Here is a 21,335-nt window from a genome sequence, read left to right as displayed (position 1 = left end):
CCATTGCCACATGGACCTTCATTTCATTATACCTCAGAATCATGTGTGCTAGTTTTAAAGTTAGTCATGTAAAACATCCTGCCATGGATACCTATCCTCTCAGTGTACACAATCATATCTCTGCTGTGGATAGAGTTATAGTTCTATTAAGTCTTGGGTTAGACATGGAGGACAGTGTGTTCAATGTAGTCATTTTAGGTTGTGCTCCTTCAGTCCATTCACTCACTACCTCCTTTGTCAGCCTAGTTTTTACACTTGGCATGGTATTAATAGTAATTTGTTTCTTTGGCAAATGTTCTTCATTAGCAATAGTATGTATGAAGCAATAATGGATCGTGTGGTAATGGTACTGGGCCCAATGTACAGGCCCAAGTGCATCGAGGGTCTTACCGATGGGCCCTGGTGCCATTACCACCCGATCCGATGGGCTGGATTGGTATTGTTGCTATCAGCACCCCAGGTTTACAATCTGGAAACCCGGAGTTCTGAGAACAAAGTATTTTGTTTCAATGAACGGGAGGCCTCGCAACATCCCGTTCATTGAAACAAAATACTTACTAAAGATGACCGCCATGGATCAGGAAGGCAGGGCTCCATTTGGAGCCCCTCTATCATTTCGATGGTGGCCAGCAGGTAAATGGAGTGGCGGCATGGGCCGCCACCGCTGCAGTAATCAGGTAAATGGGAGAGGCAGTGGGGGTGATAGGCACATGGAAATTTGAAGTGAAAGGAGGATGGGGAAGATGGGGTAGCAGGGGAAGCAGCCGTCAGGTATTTGGAACTCGGACTTGGATTGTGGGATTCAGCCCACGATCCAAGCATACTGATTGGTTGCGTCCCTCGACCCAGGTGCTAAAGAGAAATGTTTGGATACTACAATTTTTAATTCTCTTAAGGCCTTTGTTACATCATAAATTTGGGCATTTAGGTTCCCAACAGCATTGAATAAGTGGTCACAATTGCTGCAGTTGTTGGTTGAAATGGAACCAGCACTAGTTTGCATCATATTTCTACTGTTATTCATTATGATAATGCTGGCTTGTGAACGCATGTCTGGGACACCCATATTGATGCATTTCTGAAGACAGGGGGGATGAGGATCCTAGCATAAGGGCAAACTGTGGTTTCCTGGGTCAGTGGAGGCAGATTCTTCTGAACCTGCTGAGGCATTCATCGCCAGATTACCAAGAGTTGATATTGTTTTGGGTTATCCCAAAATATTTCATATCTTTTGGAGACTGGCATGTTAGTTATAATAGTGGGTTCATCTATCAAACTATCCCGGACATTACTATCCAAGGCAGTGTCACTAACTAGGGGGATTCCTTCATTATTTTTAAAGCCCTGGCATGATTTGAAATATCGTGGTGTATTTCAGCAGGTATACTATGGTTCCTTCTACCTTTTTGCTGCTCAATTCTAGGGACCAAATACATCCAGATCATTGTTTCTTTTATGTAAGCAGCATGGATTTATCTGTGATTTGTTTAAGGTATGTACCCTTTAAGCCATGTTTATTGGTGCCTATTTTCCTAATGTGTCATCGGTATTGATTTTTAGAGGATGTATGTTTATCCTGTGCACTAGTCATGCTGCTGTGGCTATTAATTACTTCCATACCATCTAGAAGCTTTGACATAACAATGTTTTTAGCAGATGTATTTACCACTGATGATTGTAAGTTAACTTTCTCAAATGAAGACAACAAGTATTCAATTTCATTAACCAAGATGACCGCTTCATTAATAGGCTTTGCTATAATATGAGACCTTTCTGGATCCTTATGTGGTAATCAGATCGAATTTGCTTTTCTTTTCGACATAATGCTAAAAGTACAGATCTAAAAATGTGCAAATGTATGCAATATGAACATATACATGCAAATATGTGCAAAATACTATGCCCAAGGGCTGCCCAAATGCTACCGTGCAAAGAAAAATCTATATTACATGGCCTGCAGTAGCAGCAATGTAGTTATGGTTAAGTAGTTAAACCCATAGGAAGCGCACTTTTTGGGTGGCTTATAACTTCGCTCGCCCTGGACGAATCCTCCCCAAACTTTGCTCACACCTACAGCCCAAAACACTGGACAAATTTTCAGCAAATTTGCGGCAGGAGTGGCGGCTTGGTCCTGAAAGCGTGCTTTTGTTAATTTGGTGTAAATCTGTCCAGTAGTTTTTTTTTTTAAACGACCAAAACGTAAGGCAAAAAAATTAGTGATATCTATGTCCAGTCCGTGAACTCACATCCCTGTTCGGTTTGCGGTCTGGCCTCTGATTGGCTACACTGTCCGCAGACTGGCCTCCGATTGGCCAGAAAAATATGCAGATTTTTGCGTGGTCCGCGGACATCGGGACGCAGCCGCTGATTGGATGGTGAGAAAACATGAAATACGTCGGTTTTCCTGAAACGCCTGCCATCTTGGATTCACAGCATTTTTTGGAGTCCGCAGACAGTGCAGCGAAAACATAAAAAAAAAACAGCATTGCACTTGTCAAACTCAACAAGCAATCTCTGGGGATGTGGGGGGGATGAGGATTGGATTGGATATGGCCATAAGAAGCCAAAAAACGGGTTGTTTCACCCTCGGAAGTCAGTGAACATTCCGGATGTCCTGAGGCAGTCCTGTGGTGTTCGCGGACACTTCAGATGTCCTAGGACATTTGTACCTATTTCTGCATTACAGGGTTGGGGAAAAGCAATTTTTGGATGGCTTATAACTTTTGCGCCACTCAATGAAACTGCATGTAATTTTACAATTCTATTCTAGAACTAACCCTGAATGGTTTTATTAAATATGTTGGGAGTCTGTCAAGAAGTGGCAAAATTAGAGGGGGGGTCCCAAAATATTGTAAAGGCATATAAATGTGGTGTCATTTAACGAATCTGTACAACATTTGGCAAAACGATTGTGGATCTAGATATAAATGGTTTTCTAAAATTTGGTGGGATTTTCTCAAAAGGGGGCAAAATTAGAGGGGGGTCTCAACATTTTTTGATGGCTTATAACTTTGTTGCTATTTGATGAATGTGTACAAAAGTTTTGAGAATTAATATAGACCCAACCTTCATAGTTTGTGTAAAGACTGAATGGATTTTGTCAAGTGGCGGCTAAGTTATATGACTATTGTATGTACATATATTTTGACACTTTTTAAAAAATAAAACATGGGCGGATTTCGAACAAACTAGTGAGTAGCATTGGCATGGACATTAAAGCATGGTTTTGCATATGTGCCTGGGTTTTATTTGTTGACAAGTGTAATAATGTAATGTGTATGTGTAGTGTAATAATAGTCATATACCTTTGGTGACTGAGGTATAGCCTGTGGCCATGGGCAGTAGCCAGATTGTCTGGGTCATGACATAAGGTTATGACACAGACAATCTGGCTACTGGCCATGACCGCTAGGGATGGAAAATGCTGGTAAAGTGGCTATGTCTACCTGGGACCGGCTATGTGGTAAAGTTATTCGAAGGTAGGATAGTTTTGAAATGGGAAAAAGTGCTTGTGGTAATATGTTGATAGGGTTTTGCAGGCTGTCATGGCAAGGGAAGAGGGGCTGTGTACGGAGCCCCGCCTTCTCTTTCCATGTTGGCTGTCTTGGAAAAAGATTTTCCTTCCTACAGCGGGATGCCGCAGGCGTCCCGCTGTAGGAAGAATAATCCTTCCTGCTTACAGTGGGACGCAGTAGGAGTCCCGCTATAGGAAGAAAAATCTATGTTTTAGCACCCTGGGTTCGCGCTTTGGGAACCAGGGGTGCTAATGGCCTTTATCCCCCCTTTCAGGGGCTGCAATGGACGATAATGGTCTGTAGCCCTCCTTATTTATTTATTTATAACACACCAATGCCCGCAGACATCAGGCTGTGTAGTTAATATATTTGTTGAGGAAGATGAGGTGGAGGAAGACAACTTACTACTTTCTGAGAAAGGAACACCCTTTCTGAGAGCATTACGGTCATTGGATTTGGTGTGGTGGCACATGGAGGTAGTCCCATAGGAGTACTGTCCAGGTAGTCTGCGACTGAGTACAAAATTGCACTCAGTGCATTTCACTTTGGTAGCTTTAGCCTTTGGTACACTCCCATATCAAAGAACTGGCACACCCATGATTCGATCTTCGTGATAGAAGTAGGCACTTTCTTTACCTCATCTTCTTGGTCCTCTTCATTGTCTTTGAAAGTACTGCTCTTTTTTGTTGTGAAGGTACTCCAGCTGGTGGTGGTGGTGGCTCTTGGGGAGAAGGGATGGCAATAACTGATACCATTTTTAAGATAAATAGCTGTTTTGATCAAATGCTTCCAAGTATGTACTGTGTACAAGATTGGTAATGGATAATGAGTACGAAAAGGTGTAGGAGGTGTGCAAGGGAAATTTTGAAGTTGAAAGTTCCTAGATCAGTAGAAGGACGGATCTTATAGTGATGTGCAGACAGGTTTTCGGACGTCATCATGCCACGCGCCAGAGTATGGTCATGTGGCACTGTCCGGAAGGTCTGCAAAGAAGTCAGATTCGTAGACCTCTACAGATGCAAAACTAGTTGAAATAGTTGCAAAAAGTGGATAGAAGTGTTAAAAATGATTATAGAAGGTTATAGAAGGTGAGAAATGGCAGAGTTTTAAGGTGACACTTTGTAAATTGGACACAAATATTGTTATATTTGGTAAAGCATGATATTAGTAAGTTGTAGGAAAATGGCATGCACTGGTTAAATTGCACTAATAAAAACCTATGAAATTCAATGAAAAAACTTTGTTAAAGGGACATTATGGTTAAGTTGCACAAATAAAAACCTATGAAATTCACTGAAAAAACTTTGTTAAAGGGACGTTATGGTTAAGTTGTACTAATTAAAACCTATGAAATTCAGTAAAAAAACGTTGGTAAAAGGACATTATGGTTACAAGTAAAATTGAAAAACTCCTGAAATTCGCCAGTTATGGGAAGCTAAGCAACCATAACACACGCCACCACTGTGCACTGCTAAGACTAAGTCCCAGGACATCACAAATATCATTGTTGACATCACTGATGACATCACATGTGCATTTACTTTTCATACAAGGGGTTGTGAATGTGATGTTGGCAAAAAAGTATCGGTGATTATCGGGAGATGTGTAATAAACAACATACTTCATCACGCAATGTAGTGCTCTAAAGAACATTCAATTGCAGTGTTCTTTCTAATACAGGAACCTACTCATACAGAAATGTAGGTATTGGATGCAGCATACACCACAGAGGTGCTATAGTTGTAATTTTCCAAAGTTATATAATAAAACAGTGAATGCTTCTGTATCAAACTTTTCCGTACTGTGAAACATGTACTAAGTAGCTAATAGTGCATCACTTACTACATATTTCTACTAATACACTCAAAACATAAATAGACTACAAGGCATACAAATATGGGGCTTATATATGGAGAGTAAAGTAAGCAACACGAGGCAGTATCATTAGCAACTGTGTATAATCTACATGATTGTATTCACGCACAAAAATGATTGCTGTGTTTCAGGCCTGCTTCTTCCATTATATATTGTCATCATAAGATGCGATTACATTCTAATGAAAGTAGTGTGAGAACATGTGAGAATAGCAATATCTATAAATGTAATAACTTTTGAAAGTTACATTTCTGACTGTCAGTAAATAAACCTACCTGGCCTAGATATGGCAGTGAACAAAAAAGAAGGGGCTAGACATGTGATGTCATCAGTGATGTCATCCATGATATTTGTGATGTCATCTTTGATGTCCTGGGTGTTAGTCTTAGCAGTGCACGGTGGTGGTGCAATTTATGGTTGCTTAGCTTACCATAACTGGCGAATTTCAGGGGTTTTTCGATTTTACTTGTAACTATAATTTCCTTTTAACAACATTTTTTTTACTGAATATATATATATTTGTGAAAGTGTTTGTATGTTTGGGGTTGGCTCCAGCCCATAACAGTTAGTGGGCTGAAATGTTGGCCCACAGTCATCATACCAGTATGGGGTGTACTGGCAATAGTGAAATCTGACCAACATGTGCAGGGTGGGGTCCGGCCCTCTCCAATGAGTATAGGCGATTTCAGGGGATTGATGATTTTGCGATTGTTGGCTTCAACACCACAACAGTTGGTGGGCTGAGGTTTTGGCCTGAGGTTGGCATACCATTCCGGGGTGTACTGGTGATGGTGAAATCTGCCCAACCTCACCCATTCACCCTGCACAGGGGTGGAGTGTGGTCCGGCCCTGTGCAATCAGTATAGGGCATTTCAGGAGATTGCCGATTTTGTAACTTTTCCAAAAATAGGAAGTTAGGACACAAGTTTGGCATACCAGTCTGGGGTGTACTGGCTATAGTGTCATTTGACCAACCCCATCCATTCACCCTCCACAGGGGTGGAGTGTGGTCCGGCTCTGTGCTATCAGTATAAGCAATTTTGGGAGATTGCCGACTTTGTGATTTTTCAAAACTAGAAAGTTATGGTACAATAAAACATACACAAGGGTAGAGCAGACTCCCACGCGCATGTCAGCTACAGACCCGTGCAATGCCGGGTGGTACTGCTAGTAATATACAGTGTAACTGGGTCAATTGCTAAATGATAATACCATTAACCCTGGTAAAAACCCAGTCCCATAAAAACATGGAGAACTGGTGTGGAACACCACAGAAGCTTAAAGGGCTGCCAGAGTCATACCGATGTACGTCTTGGGGAGCAGTTCACAATTCGCAGATTCCAATACTGATGTAAAGAACAGCGGTAACCAAGTCCTTGTTAAGTCCTTCCGAGCATGGTCCACATGAACAATCAAGGTGTGGCAGCTGCACAAATCCACGCTCAATCTCTGACTCGGACTGCTCCCTCCCCTTGCCCCAAGAACAGACACATGCTAAGATGAAGTACCCTTTGCAGTTTGGAGACATTTTCATCTGCGTGATATATTCATATAAGGATAAGGGTAGAGAGTCCATTTCTGTGTTAAGCTCCCCAAGGTTAGCGTTTACCAGCTGCTGCAAACAACGAGTGAGAGAAGGACCTCCAGCAAATAAGCAGCATGGAACAAAAAGCAGGTGGCGTAAAATGCAAAAGGCAGAAAATGCCAAGGTTAAGAAGGAATGCTGACCAATGTGTTCCAATTTCAGTTCTCATTGTGATTCTTCTCCAAAGTAACAGACGGGGGCAAAGAAAACAAGCCACAAAAGAGGGGAACAAGCCCCCGATCGGTTATGTTTGTTCTGTTCAGTGAAGAAATACTGAAGGACAGATGCAGGAAGCCAGGAGCCAAAGAGGGGGGGAGTGAGCAACCAGATTGATTAACAGCCAAAGCCAGAGAAGGAAAACCGTGCCAAGATCGGCCATACCTCTGTCATGCGCACCCCTGAGGTGAACAGCGAGGAAAAACCCCCCTTTAGAGCTGCTACACTCCGCTGAAAGTAGTTTTCAGCAGGTTCACATGCAACGTTACATTGCATGGCATAGTAACGGGCCAAGCGCCCCATCTCCCCTCTTCACAACAGGAAACACCCTGCTCGTATTTCCAAAAAATGCATAGCAATTCTTCTTGTGTAAAATGGATATTGTTGTGTACCCTTCTTCCCTATGATTTATACGGAGAGCAGTCAATGTCTGTGCAACATGTGGTTTGGCCTTTTAAATCCTAAATTAGAAAATGTGTCATCTGCACGATGCCTGGTTGGAGCCTCAGTAATGTGCTATCCATACTACTGAGGAAAAGACCCCACATCACACTCCTCCTTCTCCTCATAGCCCCATGAGACAATTTTCCAAAAGGTTTTAAGAGTTGTTTTCATGTGCTGTCTTATCCAACAGCTCCAATTGTTTTTCTATGAATTGATTTTCCTTTAATGTAAGCAGTGTTATGTATGCTGTTTCTTGGCATACAGTTGCACTCATTCAGGAATCCATCCTTTGCTTCTAAATGCAGGCTCCATTTTGAATACCTGCATTCAGCATCAAACCAGGGTGCATCCTTTGTACCATTCCCTTTCTACCTCTTCTGGTTTTGCAAGCACTGCTTAATTGTAAGCAGAGCATAAAATACGTTCAAACAAGAAAACAACTGCACCAGGAGGGCAACCAGTATACAGCTTTCCCGTAAACTTAAGATTTCCTCATCCCAAAGAATACTTGCCACTTTACCTTTCTCGACTCTCCCCATAGGGGGAAATGTAGCAAACAACCCATCTTTTGTGGCTTTGAACCATGTGTAACCTCCAACAACGAAACAAACACCAAAGCGTTATGATCACTCGCTCCCAATCTAGGGAGCACGGTAGTATAGTTCAGTGACAACACAGAGCAATACATGTTCAAATCCAGGATGCACACTTAAAAACCTCTTCGGGATCAAGCATGTTATAAAAAACACTATTATAATTATAATAGGATCTCACAGGGCCTCATTACGAGTCTTGCGGTAATCCTTAAACGTGGCGGTAGCATTATTACCACTGCATTTAAGGGCCTGCCAGATCATGGCCTTAGTGGATTTCCCCCCAGCTCTGAGCTGGGTGGAAATCCGCGGCAAATTTGCCGATTTTCGGTGCTACTACCAACGATGGGCAATCCGCCAGTGGTAATAGCGCACATTTGGGCCCAATGGGGAATGAGGAATTCCCGAATGGGCCCAATGGGGAATGGGCACCAACCGTTCCGTCAAACTGGTGATCCGGCACTAATACCGCCGGGGGTTTGGCAGTAGGGCTTATAGCGCGGCGCTAATAGCGCCGGCCCTACCACCCAATTTGTGATGAGCCCCAATCTCTTTAACTGTGTACAATGGGCAACAATCAACCAGACAGTATTCTAAACCTGAATATAAAGGTAGGTTTAGGGGAAATATCTCCCTTAAATCTCCTGTTTAGTTCTACAAGCAGATGAGTAAACAAACCATTGTCAATAATGTGGCCTTTGGTTTCTTGACGAGGGTTTAGGATTCTTTTTTTTGAGGATTTCAGATATTTCTTCTACTAATATTATCTCATCAAACCAAACAGGTGCATTCTGCAATTTGGTATTAACAATCTCCTAAAAGTAATATACTAACATGAACCTCGCTAGCCAATGCAGCGGAAAGAGGCCTCTCATCCATGTATATAATCACTTCTCATTTGATGGGATATACAAATTTACCACCAGCAGCTTTTGAGCTGTCAGGACGACAGTGTTTACCAGCGGAACACCTTAGTATTCACCAGGTTCTGTCTGACTGCCTGAACTGGTAAAGATCTCCACAGAAGTGTCGCTAAACTGTTCCTCCAATGCAACTGTATGATTTTTCTGCATTTACAGAAAACACAATAATATCTTCCACTAACCATGTTTCTTGGAGACAATTTATATCAAATGAACTTAAACATAGTACCCACTCCATGTCGTGAAGTTTGTTTTTGACGCCAGCAAAACTCAAACTAAATATCCTTATAGCGTTACCTCTTGCAAAGACTGATTCAAAACCCCTGTAATTGCGCTCTTCAGTTCGAGCTGGGAAGGTGGTAGAAAAGGGATGCATTGATACACACTCTCGGTAGCGTGACTAGAGAAACTTCTGCATTGCTTCCTAGTGATTGCTCGACTTCGGGGCTGGACCATTCTTAACTTGGGAACTGCGCATTCGACGGTGACCTCACAAATGCAGGGCAATGGTGGCCAACATGAGAGAACAGTGTCCTATTGATAGGCTGCAACCAGACATCATTCAGATGACACATTTTAGAATTTGAATCTAAAAATACATTTACAACCTTTGCAGCTAGTGCATCCTTAAAATTAATTAAACAAAATCTAATATAAGGATTTAAAAGATCGAACCACACGTTGCCGCCCCACAAAACATGCGATCGGGTAAAACCCTAATCGTGGTGACAACCTTACAAAATATAGTGTTTACCCCCAAATCTCTGAGAGTGCCTTCACAAGGGCACATTTATATGAATTTTTATTTCCATGCGTGCACTTCGTGAACGTACATATCAAGTTTTACATTTTTCAAGGGTTCTCATGGATCGAAATTATATGACGCTCTTCAGTTTCAAAGAACTGCTGCCTTGGGTTTACATCGCTGGTATGTCACTATTTGAGCGTAATTAATAAAGGGATGACACACAATGAAAGCATCCTTGTCAGGTTTCCTGCAGAGGACTGGTTCCCAGCAGGGCCTTGCAAGATGATTTCACGATTTCCTGACCAGCCTTGATGAACTTGTTGAGGTCTTGGTGACCACAAGCATCTGTGAAGTGCCCTGTCTTGCGTGTTAGAGAATTAGGGTATGTATGGGAAATCACTACCAACATGTCCTTCTGAACAATCTCTGCATAGTTAACTGTCACCCTTCAAATAGGTAGGGCATGCCCTGCTGTTGTATTTGACATCATCCCCAGCGACATCTGGGAGGCTACCTCCTATCATACCTTCCTCCTTTCATATACAATGCAGTCTTCCTGTGCCCTAAAATGACGATTTTTCAGAGACTCAATGATTTCAATGCCTCTGTCAACCAGCGGAGGTCCATATTCCCTGCCTCATTCTGTTTGATTAGGTCCCTTTTCAAATCCCCTAGGCATGAGTCAACATTTGCTGACCAGAAAAAGAAAGAAGGTTCATCCTCCACATGCCACTGTATAAAATTAGCGTCTATTGATCACAAACTAAAGGGTTCAGCAAATCATTGCTTGCGTCTGATTGCAACCTTGCATTTTGCTCTGCTGTTGTTGTTGGGAGCCGTTTGGCAGATGTCAAAGATGCCGCCTCGTTACGGGAGCAACAGCAAACTGCTGCTCCCAGACCAGCATCACCCAACAATGCAGCACTGTGCATGATTATTCAGTCAAATGAAGGGAATGCTGCAAATGCTGGGTTAGGGAAAGCCAGTTTATCCTGGCCATTAGCTGCATTAGGAGCAGAGGCTAAGCCCATGCTGCGTCCATGCTTTTCTGCAGTTAGACTGCATTCTTTAATATCTTGATCATTTTGAAAATTATCTGTGTACAATGCATAGAGCCACTCTGTTGCTGCTCTTCATCATCACTCGGTTTTTTCATCTGTTTCTTTTGAAATACATTATTTAAAAAAAACTAAAAAATATTATAAAGGTGTATATGGTTTACATAAGAAAAACGGTAATACAACAAATCACATTAAGAGTGAATATCAAATACATTTTGCGCTATGACAAATATAACAATTATTATAACACCACTGGTGTGGTACATTTGTAATGCCAATAAATATCTGCCTAAAACGTTGTAACATTAATTTCAAGCACATTTGTCATACAAATATCAGATGGTAGGCAAATGAAAAGTTATTTATTTCAATATCATCCAATCAGATACAGAGATTTAATTACTCCCACTTCACAACCAAATGTCCTTTGTTATTATCTTGTGTTGTACTATGAAAGAACATTTTCTCAGAAAATGTATCTTTACAACAATAAATTACCATCTGATTCATAATCTTTACAAAATCTTACCTCTGGTATGACGACCAAACCGAACATTAAACCAAAAAGGACCATGTTCACTCCATATAACCATCGGAGGAAAATAAAATATGACGCTACTGAGGATCCAAAGTGACCTTAAATATACAGAAAAAGAAAAACATCAGGATAGAAACACGTGTCATGGGTAAAATCTCAGAATTACTATGAGGGGTCAGTAATGTGAGGCAGACAGCTGCTTGTTTTTTTCTCACAATTACATATTTTATTAAAGAAAAAAAGTTTGAAATACATCCTTGCTAATCCTATTCTATCAGGGAATTCCCTACCTAGTTTACAGGCTAAGGGAATAACTCCTAAAATAACAAACTGGCCCTCACACAAAGCAGCAACACATTCAAAGTAAACCATAAACAAAATAAAAGAGCACATTTTGATTAGAACAATCCTATGTATCTGCATCATGCAATCAGAAATTCTTGCACCTGAAAAATGTATGTAAACTGGTATGTAATCAGCTTTCTTTTTCTTTTTTAATTTTTATTCTTAAGATTGGTTTTTATCAATGTTGAAATGTGAAGAATGCAATAATGTATCCTTTTGTACTTATTGAAAGGTAGATTTTGTTTCAACTACATCAACAAAACACACACAAAAAAGAGCAAACAGCAAACAACCAGTAATTTGGATGAACTTCACCGGTCCTGGGTAAATCCCTTCCCTAGGATTGTCCAAATTCAACTTCCCAAATGTTCAAATGTCAAATGGAAAATAAAGTCTTGAACCAGTTCTTGTGAGTTCCAAGCAAAACCAAATGTTCATTAAACAAAAATCCACTTGTAACAGTTCTTCAGATTTCAGTTGAAAAGATCCCGTTCCAATTCCAGCCAGTAAAATAACAACAATGGTAATCCTGGATATCCTCTTTCCAAGATTGCCACAGTTCAAAGAATAGACTTCTCCTTCGACAACTTTACAAGTAACCCTTGCAGTTTACTTGGTATAATTGTCAGGATGCTTCTTCTTGAGTTGTTGCTTTCCTCTTACAACCTCCCTTCGAATACTGTTACTGTGGGAACAGACTCCTTTCTTCCACAGTATGCCATTACTTAAACCAACGTTCATGTAACATCCACTGACAATATTATACACAACCACAGTTCTGATATTTCTGCTTCAACTTTTATACTTCAGGATTATTAGTCAAATAAAGACAAGACCCTTTGACCTCAAAAGCTAGTCAAGGCACTCTTCTATCCTATGCTTCAAGAAAAGGGCCGCCTCTTCACCTCTTCTGTCTGTCTTACTGCCACAAGTATAACCTGCCTCTGCTTCCAGACTGGCTTTCTCTCAACTTCAACAGTCTCGGCATTACAGATTATTTGTTCAATCTTCTTACAAGCACCCTGCTCCCTTCGCAAGCTTCATTCGCACCTTCTTGGGGTAAGAATGACACACTTGTTTCAGAGGACACAGGACCTTTAACAACTCTGCAGATCTGGTGGATAGGTCTAAACAGGGCTTGCTTCACAATAGAAAAGGTTTGCCTCTTGGTTTTATTCTTCTTATTAATACAACAACTTCTAGTTTCAAAGAATACTTGTTATTAATGTTACAAGGTTCAGTCTTCAAAGAAAAACATATTTATGTACACACGGCCACTCTTTACGGTACATATTGGGCCTTAAATAACTGCAAGTGCTTGTATTCCCATATATTATCACAGGGATACATTCTAACTCCTGTTGGGAATCACAATTGACCATACGGAACCGTCCTTTCATACTGTAAGTACTTATAACAATCGTGAAAGTCACTGTTAGAGTTTTTGCAATGCTTTCGCAGGTGTTCCCTCTTTAATTAGAGAAACACGACCACTCCGGCAAAAGTAAGAGCTAAACAATGGAAAATTAAATGCTTTACTTCTTACGTGAGCACTACAGTTTTCACTAGAAGTGCACATGATACATTTCCATTGTTCGTAACTCCCAGAACACTGCGATTGCGGGCGGCTTCACCCTCCCGACTTCTTTCACTTCTACTACGGCTGTGGGCGCACTCGGGACCCACACCCCTCTGCAGCACAAGTGTCTCAGATCCGGCCATGCCAACTGGGAGTCTCCTTCACTCCTCTGTCCCTCAACTTGTTTTCTGCTACGGGCCTTGGGCTTCAGCACAGTCACAGCTATGCAATTACAGCCACTAGGGCTCTTGGAAAAACCTTCACTCTCAGCACGTCTTTCTAAGTGCTGCCATGGCATGGCAAGGTTTGTGAACACAGGACCCTCTCGGAACTTGCAGGTGAAATCTGCTTCTCCACATCCTGGCGTCTCTTAAGTGATCACACTTCCTCGTAAACTGCCAGCCTCATGATCTTCTACTTCTGCTACCACTGTCAGCCCTCCAGCTCCTGCTCCAGCTCCTTCCCCAGCTCCTTCCTTTTTCCCCCTCCTGCTGCAGCTTTTTATGCCTCATAGGTGGGACTATTGATTTCAGGTGCACGCCATTAATGTCAATCGCCCAACCTTTTCAATGACTGTTAGGCCTAATTGCCTGTCCTGTACATCTACATGCTTCTTCAGCACTCTTCTTCATCGCAGTCCCTATGGGATTCTGGGACATGTAGTTTACTTTCTCAAAGTTAGGTTTTTCTACTACATGTGTATTTTTAATGGTAGATTTAATTCCACTTTTAACAGAGGGCTTGTAGGTTTTAACTTTATTACAGGAAGATGGTGTTGGGAAGACAACACTTTCACTATTTCTTGTAGTGTACCCTTGGTATTGAGAAGGGCATTTGATTTTACGGATCAAAAAGATTCTTTCTTTTGGTATAATAGGTTTGGGTTTCACAACCTTGGGTTATAGCACCTTAGATTTAACAGGAAGTTCAGAGATATTAGAATGGCAACAAGTCATTACCTCTTCTGACTCAGTAGTAAGAAGCTCCCTTTCAGAGGAAAAATACTGTGTCTCATTCCACGGTATCCCTTCACTACCCTGGGCCTTGTCTCCACCCAGGTGACCCTCCCGCAGTACACCACCCCCAAGGTTGGGATCTGGAAGCTTCTGCCCTCCCCTGGCCACCTGGGAGGAGACTTTAGGCAGGGTTTCAGTGATGGATCCACATGATTCTTCACAATACTTTATTGAATGTATAAAGCTAACCTACCTCAAAACTCTAATATTTAAAGATATTTAAAGCTATGTATGCATGCTTCTTAAAAAAAAGTGCAACTGTCTAGACTGTCAAAAGCATGATAATGGCACACATATGGCAGAACATGTTTTAACAACAGACAATGAATCCACTAACCATAACAAATCACCAATTACCTTCTTTATAACCCTGCTGACACTCTGGCAAATAATCGGAGAAGACTCGTGGTAGGCTTTCTGAATTCTGATTGCTGGTTCCAACAGCCGCCCATGTGGCTTACACTGACAACCCGAATGTGGGTGCACACTTACACCCTTGATTTGTAAATAATGAGATTCCCCTGATACCTGAGCCGACAACATTCATGCTTGATAGAATCCTTTGTATACCCTACTCCACAGGGGAGTTGAGAGTCTTTCATTGAATCCACAATGCAGCCAGGCAGAATAAGAGGGAGTTGTCCTGGATGTATCTTGGATACATGGGAGACCCCCCAGGGTATTCTGACAATTTAGAGTTGGGTGGCACAGACAATGTATTCTCTAAGTCATTGAGGTGATTGTTTCAATTCTGCCCTCGGTAGTTTACAGGGCTCATGCCCCCCTGAAACTTCACCTACTCAACATAAATTCAAAAAATAATTTCAAAATGCTGACTGGGTAAACTAACCAGTAGGCCTATCTGACCCATGGGAGCCATTCTGCATGTTGTGCATTCCTCCCAATGAAAGAGCAAATATATTTGGCTTGACTGTGATGTTGGTGTGCTTCCAGGCGTGTCTCGATGGGCTCTTTTAACAAATATGTTTCATCCATTCCTTCTGTCCTTTTGAAAAGAACAACTTATTATAATTATTATTATTATTATTATTATTATTATTATTATTATTATTATTATTATTATTATTCCTATTATTATTATTATTATTTTATCCATTGAGTGCGACCTAGCTTGAGGAAGCAACCAATCGCTTTACAGTCAGGGAAGCAGAGAAAAAGGGAGCAGGGAGCTAACAGGGACGGGCGAGGGTGGGAAATTGGCAGCAAGGGATCTACAAGCAGCAAGGGGAGGAGACAGTGGGGAACAAATAATTGGCATTCTAATCAAGCAAATGCAAGAGAACATGAAAGCAGGAAACACTGATCATCATCTCAATGTAGTACGAGCCCAAACCCCTAACTGTAATCATGCTCATAGCACATCTACCAAATGAGCACCCACAGAAACTGATGCCAAACATGCAAAGACACACACAGACAATATTCAATGAATACACCACAAAGGAAACGGATTTTGGAAATGCTTGATCATAGACAGAAACGTATTCCAGTACCAATGCAGCATTTGAAGGTAAACCATAGATGTGTTGATGAGGACATACACATCTCAGAGTAAAATAAGAGTTATAGAAAAACACAGAGAAAGCATTGATATAAACATAAGTATGTATGAGGAACATCAAGCCTTGTCTGTTTCCCTCCACCCAAATACCAAAGATATTTCATTTAATTTCATTATTCCCTGACCTGACAATCTTTTCACAAGCAATAAACATTAGTGTCCAAAAAGCAATCACTACCCATCATGACAAATACCAGAGCCTTAGCCTTAAGATGGGTGGTGTGGTGCCAAGGGTACCAGAAGGAACCACCCACTGTGTAATACTGGCATAAAATTAGGAGGATGTGTGAGGAAGATTGACTGTCTAGCCCACCTCCAAAGAAGGTGCAATGATATAGTATGGAAGAGAGTGTTTAACCTGCCCACTAATGAACACATGCTTAAGAGCACAGACATACTACAACCGCATAGGCAAGTGAGTCTCAGTGCAGATGTGCTTGGAGTGTGGAGCTCCACAGTGCTCATCCAGCCCCCCACATTTCCAGAAAGTGCATCCAATGTGGCTGCCCCATTTCACAGTTCAGGCTACACCTCCACAGACAATACATCATGACCACAGAAACCAACAATGAGAAACACCAACTCCTTATTCCCCTACCAAGCCAAACCAGTAGTTCCATTTCACACCAGAAACTAGTTGAGGAAGAATTATCCCCAGGGGCTTCACCAGCCTGATACAAAAGCTGCATTGAGGCAACCAAAGGAGCATATGTGTTGGAGGTTAGAGATCAGAAAGAGAAAAGGAGAGAGGAGCTGGGAAAGAGAGAGAATAAGAAGAAGAATAAGAAGAAAAAGAAGAATAAGAAGAATAAGAAGAAGAAGAAGAAGAAGAAGAAGAAGAAGAGTGACAGAAAGGGAAAGGTGCCTTGGAGGAGCATCACTAGGTGGAAGGAGGAGGGTGATCAGAGAGAAGATGAGGGTTGGAGAAGCAACAGTAAGAGGAAAGAGAAAGATGATCAGAGTGAAGAGAAGAATTGGAGGAACGTCAATTGGAGGAAGGAGAGGGTAGATCAGAGTATAGAGCATTTATGGATGTGTACTATGGCAAGGATAAAGGAGGGTGAATATAGTTTAGAGGAGCAAGGGCGATTTGTGAAGTAGAGGAAAGGGGAGATACTATGCAAGGTGGTAAAACATGGTATAAGGGGGGGAAGGAGGTAGGGGAAAGGGCTTTGTCATTCCCTGTAAAGACAACAGTAGAATGAGAAAGTGAGTACGTAGGGCAAACCCTAATATCACAAGGGCTGAGCCTGGGTGATTTAGTGGAACAATCATGTGGTGAAATTTCAAAGGGGTGCAGGTGAAGACTGAGGAAAGAGAAGAGACAGAATAGGAGATGTTCGTTTCGGTATTAACATGGCACAAAACCCTGAGAGTGAGAATGTACTGGTGGGCAGAAGTACCAAGAACCAAATTCAGGGAGATGGCTGGGAACATAGATAGAAGGCAGTGGAAACGTTGGGGTGCCTCTTTGTTTCTGGAACCTCTGGGCACTTGCGGAAGTAGGAAGATCACTGAAAAACTCTTCACTCAAGAGACACGGCCATCAATTGGTGGTCACTGGAAATCGCAGCTGCAACCTCTGGGCTAAAATATGCTACGGCTGGAATACTGCTTGTGACCCCTAGCAGACATCCAAGAGAAATGAATGTATTTGTTTTTGTTACTTCAGAAGAGTGAGCATGGTTAGGGTGGTGTGGAATCCTGCTAACAAGTTGTATGAGGTGATTTTGAAGGAGAATGGAAACAATGGGAAAATGTGCATTGATATAGTTGTGTGATTGCTTTTGCAAATGGCACCATCAGTTCTACTATCACTGCATTAGGGTATCAGAGAGGACAGGTGGCCTGCACTGTGACAGGCATACCCAGAGCACGACCGTGCTGATTTATGTTTTCATGTTGATGGGTCCAGTTAGAGGTGGTTGCAGGTGGCGCTGACACATGTATTTTTCTGTGGGTAAGGGGTGGGTATCAAGAAGCTGTGCTAGTGCCCCCAAAACTGATGAGTGATAAATCAGTTTATGAAGGGCTTGGCTGGCTTCAGAATTGAGGAGCTGCAGGAGTGGAGAGAGGTTTGCCTGTGTGTCTGGCAGACCAGGGGCAAGCATGGCTCTGGCTCTTTGGAACCAAAGATGCAGTCCATAGAAGGACGAAGGAATGGCCAGGCACTCCTATGGGGAACCGCCCCCAAGAGAAACATGCAGATTCTTAAAAAAATTACCAAAAGAGTCTACAATCTGTGTTGTGTGAAGATAAAAATGTTCATGATCCCACAATAATAGTGGGTCAAATTGCGCTTGTACACAAGTGTTTCAGAGCGCGACAAACAAAAATAATACTTTTTCATGTAGTGTTCAAATCATAAACAACACGTTAATTCATAATTCATACATTTTCAAACAATGTAAATTCCAAGTATACCAAAAATGGTTCAATAATTCAATCATAGAAACATGAAAACATTGGAATGTTTTCTTAATCCCCTAAATTATGACAGCTTGTGTTAGTACTTAATTTGTGGTGGTGGTTGCCGGTGCCCAACACCGGCACTCTTTTTTGGGGACCGGAACATGGCTGGGGCACGTGTAATTACTTTATTTGTTCAGTTTCCAAATGTTCCAAGATCATAAATCATTCTGAGTCTGCTCTGCGGCTCTGCTTGCAGTTGCAGGCCATGGCTGGCTGCTGGGCCTGGGAGTACAGCAACAAAAAGCCAATGGAAACCAACATTCTGTTGTTACCATGCAGTATTTGATACATTCTGTACAGTAACACAGAATGTGCAGTTTTCATTGGCTGTTCTCCAGCCAGTGCAATGACATGATGACGTGCGTGTGGGGGTGGGTCACGTGGGTCTATTGTTGCCGACTCTGAGGCAGGCAGGCCACCTTCATTTCACGAGGCACACTTGATTTGTTAAGGTGTAGCACGTGAGTCGTGAGAAAGGAAAGCCTCAGCCTGCCCCTGCAATTGTGGTCCCATGCGCGGCCTACTAGTTGCAAAAGTTCTTAAGGCCTGGCTGCTTGGCCTAGTTTGTGCTCTGCTAACTCGGTAAGTCAGTGACAGTATGAAAGAAGTTAAACTGTCTTTCTGTCCGGATGGTTTATTTATTATTCGTCAGTGACGTGTGTCTGCCACCGCTGTGAATATGTTGTGACAAATCGACATCCACGGCGGCAGGCAGCGCGATTAATGTAGGTCGGATGATGACCGACTAATAAATTAATGAGAGGCGAGTGCAAGCCCCTGCCTGGGCGGCCCCCCCCCCCCACTTTGACTGCGGCCGGTGTCGGCGTGGCGACTGGCATGCAGGCAGCTGCTCACCTGCTCTGCTCGTTGTGTGCCCGTGGTCGCAGGCTCAGGATTTGACCCGAGCTGGCAGGCCGCGAAGCAATGCGAGCAGGAGCGCTCAGGCTGTGGCAGTTAGCCGGAATTGCGGGTGGCCGGCCGGCCACAATTATAATGTAAGTAACTAACGCAGCACTGCAGCCTTAGTCGGACGACCTAGGGGCCTAGGGCTGCCTAGGTCATACGACCAAGGCTGGCGAGTGCCGCTCACTCACCTTACATTATTATTGCAGCCACGGTCCACCGCCTGCAGAGTCGCGGCAGGCAACAGAGACAGTGTGCTAGATCTGAGACCCGGGACCCCCACCCCTGTTGCCATGCTAATGTCCAATACAAGTATGTATTGCGACACAGCTTGTCCTCCTGCCATTTGCCAGTTTATTCTAAGTGGTCTTGCATCGGGGTACTTAGATGTGTCCAGGCCAGGGGTCCAACTGTAATTAATGAGAGGCAAGTGCGAGCCCCTGCTTGGGTGGCTCTGGCCCGCACCCCCCACTTTGACTGTGGCCGGTGTCGGTGTGGCGACCATGAAGGCAGCTTCTTGCCTGCTCCGCTCGTCGTATGCCTGCGGCCGTAGGCTCAGGATTTGACCCGGGCTGGCAGGCCATGATGCAATGCGAGCAGGAGCGGCTGTGTCAGTTAGCCTGTAGTGCAGGTGGCCGGGCTGCCACAATTATAATGTAAGTAAGTACTAACACAGCACTGCAGCCCTGGTCAGATGACCTAGGGACCTAGCGCTGCCTAGGTCGTCCGACCAAGGCTGCCGAGTACCGCTCACTCACCTTACATTATTAATGCGGTCGCAGTCCACCACCTGCAGCGCTACGGCGGGTGACAGAGACAGTGTGCCAGTTCTGAGACCCTGGACCCCCACCCCTGTTGCCATGCTAATGTCCAATACGAGCATGTATTGTGACACAGCTTGTCCTTCTACCGTTTGCCAGTTTCGTCTAAGTGGTCCCGCTTCGGGGTACTTAGATGTGTCCAGGATGACAGAATCAAACAAGTTGGCCAAGGGAAAAAGCTGGGGTCACAGGTCGAGATGTTTTTACGCCGGTACTGTGTGTCTCTGCTCGGATGTATTGCTTATGTGCTGAATCATTGACATTAGTTTACTAATCATTGAAACCAGTCTCCCCTTTCCTTGGGCCGTGATTACCTTGTGCAGGGTCCAGCAGGGAATATGCTTGGCTGTGCGGAAACAAGGGAATGCCTTCAATATGTGATCTGGAACACCAGATCCGAAAGTACATAAAAATGTCGAGCAAGGTGGCCACTCCTCTCCCCCTAAATGCTTCCAGACTCGGAAATGTATCATCAAAGAAATCCCGCAACAGTGCAATGCCTTGTTAGTAAACTTAAGCCGTATATGCTGTTTCCACTTTGAAACACTTGTGTATGTGCGCGCTATAAATAAAATATCCTCATGTCAATGTAATAATAGACCATCTTTGCTCAATATGTACCTCAACTTTGCAGCGCAACTCCATTGCACCTGGCAGTCCCCTTGCTTGTGTGCAATAACTTAGCTGCACATTGGATACCATACCTCCTCTCTATGCCGCGTCAAATCTTCCCAGAAAACAACCAGCCTGATATGAGCAATGCTCGGGTGAACTTAAGTGCTGTCTCTTTTGCTTTCATGGAGCCAATGCACCCGTGGCCCCTGTCTGTTCCCCATTGAGCAAACATCCTGCACAGCAGGCAGATGGAAATGAAGTGTCGTCCCATAACCCGACCCTCACACTGGCTAAGCCGTGTCGCCTCACTGTGCACTTCTGCTGCACCAAAAGTGCCCTCCATGCAAGCTGGCTCCAAATATATAAAAATAGTGGAGATCGATCCATCATCGGCCATTCCCTTTTTATATCCTTCTTGGCTCTTGGAATTTCTGTGTTCGGTTCCTGATCCGATTTCCTCTGAAGATATTGTGGGACTCGAACTTACTGTGTATTCTAGTCAAG

The 21,335-nt window shown here is 43.1% G+C and overlaps 1 protein-coding gene across 1 annotated transcript in view; it reads right to left on the bottom strand.

The window, feature by feature from the left end:
• Positions 1–21,335, bottom strand: part of LOC138510277 (transmembrane channel-like protein 2-A) — a 1,079,160-nt gene that overhangs the window by 791,071 nt on the left and 266,754 nt on the right. Inside the window, exon 7 of the mRNA XM_069625812.1 lies at positions 11,490–11,596. Within this exon, the coding sequence (XP_069481913.1) occupies positions 11,490–11,596 (107 nt within the window). The remainder of the gene's footprint in view (positions 1–11,489; positions 11,597–21,335) is intronic.

This window comes from Ambystoma mexicanum, chromosome 6p, assembly GCF_040938575.1.
Source record: "Ambystoma mexicanum isolate Mex_15411 chromosome 6p, UKY_AmexF1_1, whole genome shotgun sequence".
NCBI classification, from domain to species: domain Eukaryota; kingdom Metazoa; phylum Chordata; class Amphibia; order Caudata; family Ambystomatidae; genus Ambystoma; species Ambystoma mexicanum.
This window is presented reverse-complemented; position numbering and strand designations above follow the sequence as displayed.